The sequence below is a fragment of the Sebastes fasciatus genome, chromosome 12 (genome assembly GCF_043250625.1).
Source record: "Sebastes fasciatus isolate fSebFas1 chromosome 12, fSebFas1.pri, whole genome shotgun sequence".
Classification (NCBI taxonomy): Eukaryota; Metazoa; Chordata; class Actinopteri; order Perciformes; family Sebastidae; genus Sebastes; species Sebastes fasciatus.
The window spans coordinates 17336572-17348380 of record NC_133806.1 but is presented as its reverse complement, the minus strand read 5'-3'; the positions used below and the strand labels follow the sequence as shown (position 1 = coordinate 17348380).

Here is an 11809-nt window from a genome sequence, read left to right as displayed (position 1 = left end):
TAACTGTTAGCTAACTAACAGTTAACTGCTAACTGTTAACTGCTAGCTAGTTAACAGTTAGTTAGCTAACTAACAGTTAACTGTTAGCTAGTTAACAGTTAGTTAGCTAACTAACTAACAGTTAACTGTTAGTTAGCTAACTGTTAACAGTTGGTTAACTGCTAGCTAGTTAACAGTTAGCTAACTGTTAACTGTTAGTTAACTGTTAACAAACTGTTAACGGTTAACTGTTAGTTAGCTAACTAACTGTTAACTGCCAACTGTTGACTGTTAGTTAACAGTTAACTGTTAACAGTTAACTGTTAACTGTTAACTGTTAACAGTTAGCTAACAGTTAACAGTTAGCTAACTGTTAACTAGCTAGCAGTTAACAGTTAGCTAACTGTTAACAGTTAGTTAACTAACTAACTGTTAACAGTTAGTTAACAGTTAACTGTTGGCAGTTAACAGTTAACTGTTAACTGTTAACTGTTAGTTAGCTAACTAACAGTTAACAGTTAGCTAACAGTTAACAGTTGGCTAACAGTTAACAGTTAGCCAACTGTTAACAGTTAGCTAACAGTTAACTGTTAACTGTTAACTGTTAACAGTTAACTAACTGTTAACAGTTAACAGTGAGTTAACGGGTAGATAACAGTTAGTATCTCAGCTAGCTAAGCTACATGTCTCAGAATGTTTCCATTGCTCAGTAGGCCTAATGTTTTTCCATTACTACTAGACTGAGTGTATAACGTTACTTCTCACCTTCTAAAGCCCGGCTGTTTGGGATAAAACATGATAAATATTATAATTAAAATATGATTTATTTAATTTAATTTGGCCTGTAGTTGGTAAACTAGCAGCCAGGAATCTGAGTCATCTTTAATCTAACCACACACAGTGATCATTTAAAGATGCAGCTGAATTTTATCATTGCAATATGGATTGATTCAGAACTTAATTCATTCATCGCTTTGTTTGGGAGTTATTCATGAATAAATAAGCAACTGTGTCATGTCATTTAAGGCATCATCAATGTGTTTCATGTTAGTTTTGGAGCTAAGGCTCTCTGACTCTTTCCAGGCAAGGTGTTATCTGGCCATTCATTAGCCTGTTTGGTATAATGACTCTCTTTTAGTATTTATTATTATCAGTTTTATTCCATCATTTCTTCCACCTGTATAGCAGGCAGGTTTTCAGTCAGTGAAAGAAGATATGTGTGCAGGGAAAAGTTTTGGCTGCTTAATGCTTGTTCTGAAACTTGGGATCACCATTTCTTCATAATAATAATAATTTTCCCCTCATTACTAAATCTGATTTATGTTTTCTAAAAGGTAATCTTCCTATTCCAGGGGTCAGCAACCTTTACTATCAAAAGAGCCGTTATAGGCAAAGAAAAACAAAACAAATCTGTCTGGAGCCACAAAACATTTGAGCATTGTGATGAAGGTAAAACAGTTTATAGTCTTAGTATATAGTATATAAGTCTAATGCAGTGAGGGCCAAAGAGCAAATGTACTACGGAGTATTAGGGCCACATTGAGGGAAAAGATTACAAGAATAGAGTCATAATATTACAAGAAAAAAAGTCGCAATATTCCGAGAATAAAGTCATAACTTTACGAGAAAAAAAGTCGTAGTATTATTGGAATAAAGTCATATTATAAAGTAAAGTTATGACTTTATTCTTGTAATATTATGACTTTTTTCTTGTAATATCAGATTATTTTTTTCCCTCAATGTGGCCCTAATATTCCGTCGTACCATAGACCTACAACAATGATAAATAAAAATGAAAATGTAAACAAAAAACAGTTTTTCATTTCCATTTTTAAAAATCCACAGGGAGCCTCTGGAGAGGGGCTGAAGAGCTGCATGTGGCTCCGGAGCCACAGGTTGCTGACCCCTGTCCTATACCAAACAACACTCCTGAATTACCCTTATTGTTCTTTCTTCTACCATTCGTAAAAGGATTGAAACTGTAAAACAACAATAATGACAACATCAAATTGAAATGAGAGTCATTTATTTTATACACAAAGAAAGAAAACAGAGTGAAATGTGTATGTATTATATTGTAATAAATAAGATAAATAATATATCCACTTGTATGGCTATAATAACATCATTTTTCATATACAAATCTATAAATTCTTGGTACACTTCAGTGATTGACAAAATGTTTCCTATTATTTGTGTTTGTATACGTACAAGTGTACATTATTGACTAGAAAGCAGGTAGTGTTGGATACAAGTGGGTAGAGGCAGTTTGTCCATTTGATTCTGCCTCTGTTCCCCTAAAAACTGCCGAATTGTCAGTCCACATAAAGCCATCAGGGCAGGGGGATCACCTGGGATGGAGAGAGAAAGAAAAACTCTGTTAGTTTAGGTGTTTTAACGAAACAAGTAGATCTAACCAAAGCAGATCTGTGTAAAAACCTGATAACTCACGTGCGGCACCGTTCAGGTATCGTAGTTGTATGCTGGCTCCTCCTCTCACGCTGCTCACCGCTGGGAACAGTTCCACACCATGAGGGAGGTCTTTGAAAGCTGCGCCGAGGAAGCTGCCATCAACGACGAATCCCAGAGTCCCTGCGTCGGCGTCCAGGACCAGCAGGACGCGCTCAGGGATGGGGAGAGGTGTCACCTTTGTGTGTGATGAAGTGGACGACTTTGTCCTAAAATCCTCCACAGCCTCAGAGCGGCACCTCTTCCTCTTTCCTGGATAAAGTCCCAGACTCTGTCCAGCATGCCAGAGCTGATTGGTTTTGAGCTCCCAGCCCCACGACTGGGAGTCCCCGCCGATTAACACGTTGTACCCTGAGGCCTGCAGAGGGCAGCTCTGCCTGGAAATGCCCATGACGGCATGACTCCCTCTGTGGTTGGCGCTCCACAGCACTTCCCAGACATGAAGCCCACTCTTCACCCCCATCTCCGCCCTCACCCCGTCGCTACTCAGCTCAACAGGTGAACGTGTCACTTCCTGTTTGCAGGTAGACAGCAGGAAGTGAGGAGAGCGGTGGACCGAGCTCCAGTGTGAACGGCTGTCTCCCGGGACAACCGGTGAGGAGTTCAGAGTGACCGCAAGGCGAGAGGACGTCGGGACAGCCAGCAGAGGGAAAGCTGATGAAGAGGAGGAAGGGCTGTCGTCATCTGCCCTGCTGTACAGCCATACTGACAGTGAGACACCCATTGAGCTGAACACACAGGTAAGGTCACTGTGGAGAAGACAACAACACTAGTTTATTATTATTTCAGCTGTAGTTTACAGTTTGTATGTTGTAAAAGTACTTAGAAAAATTAAACTCCACGTTGTTGGATAGTTGCTAAATTAACAATGTTATTCACCTAGTACACATGTAAGTTTGACCTTTTATACTGAAAAGAAAAGGGCTGCAATTATTTGACAATTTTCATGATTGATTAATAAAAAATCTTTCATGCAAGCGTAGAGGAAAATAAGGTAAGTTATAGAGTAAAGTAGAATATGGTCAGGTGGTGTAGAGTAGAGTAAGGTAGAGTGGAAAGTAGATTAAAGTTGCAGACAAGGTAAAGTAGAGTAAAGAAGTATGGTGGAGTAGAGTACAGCAGAATAGGTAAAAGTAGAGCAGTAGTGGAAGAATTATTCAAATCCTTGTCTTAAGTAAAAGTAGGATACACTGTAAAATACTCCATGAGAAGCATTCAGACTGTTGCCTAATTCAGTAAAAGTACCAAAGTATTATCAGCAAAACTGACTTAAATTACAAAATTAAAAACACACACTATTCAGGCAAAATGGTCTCTGTCAGAGTTATTGTATTATACTATTATAAATCATTACTGATGCATCGACATTTAGCATTTTAACGTTGTAGTTGGCCCAGGAGGAGCTAATTCTAGATGTTATATACTGTTGGTTTTGCTTTTTACTGTGTTATCACATTTTATATTCTCATCATAGGTTTTAAAAATGTATAGTCCTAGCCGTCAGATAAATGCAGTGGAGTAAAAAGAAAAATATTTCCCTCTGAAATGTACTATATTTGGAGTATAAAGTAGCTTGAAATTAAAATACTATTATATAAACAAGTACCAGAATGTTATTATTTTACACCTCTGGGTGAGGAAGAGTAGAATAAGGTAAGAAATAGAAATATAGATAGATAGATAGTTGAATGCCTCCGTTGAATGAACAGCCAATAGGAACGCTCTCTCTAGATTTTCTAAAGCCTGAAAACAGAGCCATGAGGAGGTGCAGAAGTCTAGTTATCTCTCAGAACACTTGAATTACAATATGCTGAAAGGTTATTTTGGAATTTTTGCCCAATGATGCCAAAAATATTCTGCCTACTGCAGGTTTAAGCTCTATTAGAACTCTTCAATACTTTTGAATATACATTTTATGGAACAAATGATTAATCCATAATCTAGAAAAATGAAATATGAACTACACGATTTATCAATAAATCAAGAAAATAGATAGATAGATAGATACATACATAGATGGATAGTAACTATTGATCCCGAGGGAAATTCAAGTTTCCAGCATCACAGCTCCATAGTGCAAAAACATGTTAGTAAAAAGGCAGTAAAAAAGTTAGTTATGAAAAGTACAAAAAAAATATACCAGATATAAAAATACAAGGAGATGAAGAAAACTGTTAAAAGTGAATATAGTGCAGGGTAACAGCTGTGATACACGACTATTAAAAAAGTGAATATAGTGCAAAAGAGACTATTAAAAGGTAAGGTGGAAGGTGCAGTTACAGGACTATTAAAAAAGTGAATATAGTGCAGAAGAGACTATTAAAAATGAATATAGTGCAGAAGAGACTGTTAAAAATGAATATAGTGCAGAAAAAAGTATTAAAATGAATATAGTGCAGTAGAGACTGTTAAAAATGATTATAGAGTAGAATAAGGTAAGAGTAGAATAAGGTAAGAAATAGCAATATGGGAAGCTAGACAGATTTAGTAGATTAATAATAACAAAAGATAGAAAGTCTCCACCTGCAACAAATTTAAAGATGACTGAGGTTAGTTCACCTGCTGCAGTAGGTCAGTAAAAACAAACAAGTCTTTAAATCTTACCAGCTGTGTTTAGCCGAGTCCTTCTCTGTGGTGGCTGAACGCAGGCTGTTTACAGACATCATCTATCAGTGTGTTTATAACAGGCTCTTATCAAGCATCTCTTGCGTCTTATCGCGGCTCGGTAACGTAACCGCTCCGGTGTTTTGGTTAAGCTTTTTCTGGGACGACCTCCGAGACGGGAACAGCACAGTCCATCACTTGAGACTGACGTGCACACAGAGCTGCAGAGACAAGGACGAAGAGATCTCATGACGTGTTTGTAAACTGAGGAGAAACCATGGTGATGTTCTACATCCACATCATCCAGCTATCATCCAGCTATCATCAATTTAATTATTCTTTTTTATCGCGTTCTGTAATGAATGTAAACGAAAATGGCGAAACACAAGAAGAGGATGAAACTCGGGCTTTTATATAGCAAGAAGAGGAAAATACAATAGAAACCGAACCGACTCATTATTATTATTATTATCCCAGAGTGCGCATGCGCATAAAGAGGAACAGGTGAGCGATGGGGATTGTAAGCCCTGGACGCTGTTTTACAGGCAACATGGTGCTACTGGGTCAAACTTTATTGGGCAAAATTACATTTATAGATAAACAGAGCCAGGTGTTTTTTTATATTCAAATTTTTTATTGGCACAAAAAGTACAATGAAGCAGTACATAAATAAATCAGTGTTTTACATGTTTGAAACAGTGGTATCCTAGACCCATATTTCCTAACCCCCCCCTGTTCCTCTTTGTAGTGATGGAGATAATGTGGTACACACGGAAAGTTTGGTAATGTACACATGAAATTACATTGAATAATCCCAGAGAAGGGAAAACAAAAATTAAATAAATAATTAAATAGATGAATAAAAGAAATAACAATAATAATAGTAAATAGATCGGAAAGGAGTATATATACCTATATACCTGAATATTTTTGGCATCATTGGGCAACAATTCCATAATAACCTTCAGCATATTGTAATTCAAGTGTTCTGAGAGAAAACTAGACTTCTGCACCTCCTCATGGCTCTGTTTTCAGGCTTTAGAAAATCTAGCCCATGACGGCAGACTTTAGCCAATCACAGGTAATTTCAGAGAGAGCGTTCCTATTGGCTGTTCATTCAACGGAGGCAGCTGTCACTCGCAAACTGATCAAACGGTCAAACTAGGCAGCGCTGATCAAATATGAATCAATATTCTGTTACTGTAATGCCTATTTCTCGCCTCAAATGTTTTCAGAAACATCTTGTAGTGTACTGTTTAGCTGTAAAATTAGAAAGTTTGCTCCGGCTGGTGGGTGGTGCTAGGTATTTCCTCAACTGATCTCAACATTGTTTTCCTCCGGTCTGTGAAATCTTGCAGATGCAATTAGGAGCACGGGAGGACACAGAGGCACATGATTTTTTTCAGATTAGCTTTCTCATGCACTACTGTCAGGACATAGTGACCGTTTTATAAAATAACTTTTTTTTTTAATCATATTTGGTCCATTTCTACCCACTGCAGCTTCAAGGTGACATCTTTAAATGTCTTGTTTTGTCAGACCGGTAGTTCAACACCCAAAGATATTTAGTTTACTGCAGACACAGAAAAATAAACAAATATTCACATTTGAAACCAGAAAGGAATGTGGAACTAGTGAGTAATGACATTTTTGCATGCAGATTAAATGATTAATAAATTACCCGAAATTTTTTTTTTCTGTCAGACAACTAATGATGAAAATAATGAAAATTAAATAAAAGACATAACAGCTGTTCGGTATTGGAACTTCATTAAATGATGAGAAAAAGTTACGATTGCAAATTCCCCTCTCACATTTGTCACCCTAAAACCCAAAGAGCCTCCACAAACCACATTACATAAACACAATAATGATGGGAACTTAACTGAGCATTAAGAATGTAAACCAGTCTATCCCCTGTAGTGTGACATAGCAGAAGACAAACCATGCTGCATGTCTCAAGCCAGTTGTTGTTCCTTTTGTTGGCTTTTCTGATTCCTACTCCCAATCCTTTTCCCTCCCTAGTAGTAAACAAGGTTAGTGTGCCATATCTGTTTAACCTTGTCAAGGGCTACAGCCATGACTGAGGGCTGCAATGCCCTCAAATTGACCTACTTTCATTCAATGAAAGTGTGTCATATAACAGTGCTTTTAGTTTTTTTTTTTATATTTAGATTTTTATTCGTTCAAACTGTTGAGCTTTTAGGTTTGTTAACTGTGCAGTTATATATGATGAATGTATCCAGTTTTTTTTTTTTAGGTGTGTAGAGTTAACATGACAAGAATGAGTATAATAAGGACATGTCAGCACACACAGATTACCCCATTGGATTTGATCAAGGTCCTCATGTGAATCCTCATAGGCCTCTCTGACCTCAGGTGTCTGCTTTGTATTTAAAACCAGTAGGACAGATTGATTATACAGGCAGATGTTTTTAGACAAACTAACAGGACAGCTGTTGAATATACCTTAACACATTGGCACCAACACCTGCCCAGCTAAATACAATGCACAACACGCATTGTCTATTGTGTACAGTATTGTACAAAGATTGTTCCAGCACATGCAGATTTTTGCAGAAACACAAGACAAGTGATTTACAGAGAAGAAAAAAAACACAATAATTTCAGTTGAACTTTAACTTAATCTGGAACCTGTAGGTTTATCGTCATCCTTTAGTTGACTAACAGGGTGACGTGGGTCAGAAGTGTGTGTTTGATATTTGACTGATATATATCCAGTATATCTAGTATATCAGAACATGTGATTATCAGACTTAAACTTATAACTTACTACTTTAACTTATGAGACACCATAGTATAATGGTGCCTTCAAATGAAACTGGTGAGCTTGTTCTTACAACATGGGAAGTCATGTTCACAATATGCTTGGCGTTCAAGTGGTTAAGTCGTGAGAACACCGCTGCTAAGCAACGACAATATTAACGTTACTGTCGGCGTCTTGAAGCCACATAGGCTAGCAATTTAGCAAGCTAGCAAGCGGGTAACATAATGCAGTAATTGCAAAGGCATAATGACAGAGGAAAAATATGAGGCCGTTGGGAATATCAACATTTTCCTTAGACATATTATAAGATTACAATGAACAACAATATATAACTAAAATTACAATATATATATCCATGGCCTCCACCATTTCTGATAGCGTTAACAAACGCAAACTTGGAGCTTTCAGAAACGTTTCACTTACAAGGTTGTGAATACAAGAGTTCGAAGGCACCATAAGCTAGAACCATCGTGCTGTGTATACATTTTCAATCAACAAAAGATTTCCAAAAATACTTGAACAACTTTCACATTCAAATCTTCAAACCTTCATTGTCCAAATTAAAATTTACAAATCACAACAAATACATTTAGGATACTACAATATATAAATCAAAGTAAATACTAATTAAATCGTTCCTGTTTTTCATCTCAACAACAGAATATTTCAAGGTTTAGTCAAACCATTTCATGGAATATATGCTCTCTTAAATCATCATAATGCGTACAGTTCAAAAGAAAATGTAGGTTTTGATAGAATATTTTCAAACTATTTTCCTCAAAATTCAATAAAAGTTTACTTTTAATAGATTAACTATTGTAACATAAATTATTACTATTACTACTAGTAATACTATAATTACTAATAATTACTAATACTGTAATTACTATTCGTAGATACGATATACAGCACATCAACCTCGATCCTCAAGAATTGAGTGCAGCTCCACATAAAAACCTTATTTATTCGGTCCTCTGCCATTTTGGTGACATGATTCCACAGTCAGGTCATTTTACATTTTGGCTTAGTCTTAACTTGTTGGCACCAACACTCTGCCTAGAAAAAAAAGAAAACAAAGTCACACATAGCTGATTTTGAGTCACAATAATTTGGTGTTAAGAAGTGTTAAAAACTTATGGGGTTTTGTCAAAACTTAAAGTGCTACATGAACTCTGATGGATTTGGATGTGAAAATAATCACTAGTGCTGTTGACTTGCATGCTCTATGATTTAAAGGATAATGAAACAATAAATCTTCTCTGACAGAAATGCATTGATGTAGGGACGTCTATGAGTTGCTCTTCAGACAACAGTGATGCAATGGAACAGCGGCATCAGAAGCAGAATGTTCTAATAGAGTCTTTGCAGTCTTTAGATAAGTCCTATTTATCTCTACACACTCTGCCTCAGCTGTTAACACTGTAGGTCTAAACATTATGATTCGGGTAATTTTGTTGGTTAATTTGATCTCGTCTCTCACCAGCAGTGTTCTTCTTGTAGTAAATCAGCCCAGCAACTAAAAACACCAGACCCAGCAGCAGCCCTGCTGTCCCGACTGCGATCTTATTCCTCTGTGACTCAAATGCCGGGTCTGAAAACACATTTATCACAAACACTGCATCAGATTTACATACTGTACGTTGATAAATATTAAAAGCCTTCTACCGTAACTCTGTTCAAATGAAGATTTCTCTGTTAAGATTTTATTGATAACAACAGACTGAGGTCCAAGAACACCTCCCGTCACTCTCTTACCCCAGTCATAAAGCCCAGGCTCCACGAGGCTGGCATGCTCCACTTTACAGGTGATTGTCTCTCCGGGTCTGGGTGTAAACTCCAGATAGGAGTGCATCTGGTAGAGCCAATTCCCATTGGGCAGTTCCTCAGTGGAAGTCACCTCAGATGTCACCTCCTTTCCGTTCCTCAGCCAAGCCACTCTGATTTGTTTGGGATAAAAGCCGTACACACTGCAGACGAGCATGCCTGGATGTTTGCTGCTCGCTGCATCAACTGATCTCACCCTGACGGAGGGCTCAACTTGGGGAAAGAACCCATAGACAAAACACGTTGGCATGAAGGAGCAGAACTTTCACTTATTATGCATCAATAATGCTGAGATTTTCGGTAACACTTTAGATAACAGCCTGCAAACAGTGTAAATATTCTGTTCATAAGACATACCAATTAAATACTTACTGTGTATCAAAGGGAGGCAGAAGGGAATAAGTACAGGAAATAAAGGGTAACAAACATAGACTGTATATAAGAAGTGGATAGTCACCGTGACATCACCCGTTTTGAATCCTTGAGTTCGGCATTTTGGCCGTTGCCATCTTGGTTATTTGCAACCAGAAGTGACACTAGGGGGAGGAGCTAAGTATTACCAAACAGTGATTAAGACAGTTTTAGGTGACCGAAAAGGTTGCAGTTAACTTTCGTGAACTGAAAACACTGTTAAAGCTGAAGTAGGTGAGATTGGAGCAAATATGATTAAAAAAAGTTATTTTTATAAAACGGTCGCTATTTCGTGACAGTAGCATATGAAACAGGTAACAAATCATGTTCCTCTGTGTCCTCTGGTGGAAAACAAGCAGTAAGAGCTGATCTGGGATCTGCCGTCCAGCAACTGTCTATGAGAGCCGGCTGTCAATCACTCGCAAACTCTGACAAAGCGGTTAAACTAGGCAGCGCTGATCAAAATTGAATCAATATTATGTTACGTTAATGCCTATTTTTCATCTGAAATGTTTTCAGAATCATCTTGTAGTGCACGGTTTAGCTGTAAAATGAGAAAGTTTGTGACCGCTCAGCCAATAGGAACGCTCTCTCTGAAGTGTCCTGTGATTGGTCAAAGTCTTCCGTCACAGGCTAGATTTTTTAAAGCCTGAAAACAGAGCCATGAGGAGGTGCAGAAGTTTAGTTATCTCTCAGAACACTTGAATTATAATATGCTGAAAAATGATGTCAAACAATTGTTGCCTATTGAAGCTTTAAAGGGTTTAAGTTCTATGAACTATTCTTTATACAGTTATTTGTCCCTCAATACAGTTTGTTACTTTACCTCATAATTATTGAAATAGGTATGCAGTTATTTAGAAAATACTTACATGCACAGTCTAGTTTATTTCTAACTCCCTCTTAAACCCAAAGTTGTTACCCCCTTATTCCTTAACCTCTTGTATTCTTCACCTGTATTTACATATTTTTCCTGCTATATGTCCCTGTAAGTATTTTATTGATACCACACATATATACTAAATAAAAACACCGTAATTTGCAGGCTGTAATCTAAAGCCTTACCAGAGTTTCAACACACAAAATCACCTGTTTTTGAAAGGAGAGCTAGTATCAATGGGACATTGCTTCTTAAATGCTCTTCATTCTTTTTTTCTTTCATCAACAAAATAGGGTTCTTGTTGAAGTCATGTGTCCACTCTATAGCTCTCTCCGTGTAGCCGGTATATTTCCCCTCAGTGCTGTTGTACTCGATCAGAAACACCTTATTATAGTAGATTTGCTCCACATAAACAAGGTCATCAGGGGAAGTGAACTGGCCACGGAGCAAAAAATAACCAAAAAGAGCATCTGAAACATAAAGCCAACAAGTGTTAGATAAATTAGAAAGTAGCATTTTTCTTGTTCATGACCTATTCTCACACACTCAAATAATATGTAGCAGATTATTTAAATGTATGTTAGCAACTGTTTGACTCTGTCTATCTTGTCAATGTGCTGTTATGAACAGCGACACAAAACAACCAATGGCAGCTTCTATTTTAAAGTTAGTCCACTTACCTGCTCTTGAAAATAACGGGAGCAGAAACAGCAGTGAAAAGAAGCTGCGAATTAGCATGTTGACATATGAGAAAAGACACATTAAAACAGAAGTGGCGTGATTTCCCTCTGAGAAAATGAGGAAGTGAACATTTTTGTAAGCATGTGTGGCACAAAGGGCGTGTGTGACTTTTT

General features: G+C 37.3%; 3 protein-coding genes across 5 annotated transcripts in view; 1 reads left to right on the top strand and 2 right to left on the bottom strand.

Moving 5' to 3' along the window:
• Positions 1-1988: 1988 nt before the first annotated feature.
• On the bottom strand, positions 1989-5606 carry LOC141779061 (SPRY domain-containing SOCS box protein 4). The gene is made up of 3 exons (XM_074653697.1): positions 5053-5606; positions 2431-3197; positions 1989-2330 (listed from the first exon to the last, which is right to left on the bottom strand). The coding sequence occupies exons 1-3, from the start codon at positions 5112-5114 to the stop codon at positions 2200-2202; spliced, it is 960 nt and encodes a 319-aa protein (XP_074509798.1). The 5' UTR covers positions 5115-5606; the 3' UTR covers positions 1989-2199.
• fam171a1 (family with sequence similarity 171 member A1) overlaps positions 3049-11809 on the top strand; it is a 48530-nt gene continuing 39769 nt past the window's right edge. The window contains exon 1 of one of the 2 annotated variants that reach the window (XM_074653693.1): positions 3049-3188. The gene's annotated coding sequence lies outside the window, so the exon portion shown is untranslated. The remainder of the gene's footprint in view (positions 3189-11809) is intronic. The other variant, XM_074653694.1, reaches the window with a different exon arrangement.
• On the bottom strand, positions 7004-11758 carry LOC141779062 (rano class II histocompatibility antigen, A beta chain-like). Of its 2 annotated transcripts, XM_074653698.1 has the most exons (5): positions 11636-11758; positions 11165-11425; positions 9596-9877; positions 9321-9431; positions 7004-8896 (listed from the first exon to the last, which is right to left on the bottom strand). In XM_074653698.1, the coding sequence occupies exons 1-5, from the start codon at positions 11715-11717 to the stop codon at positions 8871-8873; spliced, it is 762 nt and encodes a 253-aa protein (XP_074509799.1). In that variant the 5' UTR covers positions 11718-11758; the 3' UTR covers positions 7004-8870. The 2 variants fall into 2 exon arrangements, with proteins under 2 accessions (XP_074509799.1, XP_074509800.1); XM_074653699.1 differs by lacking the exon at positions 9321-9431.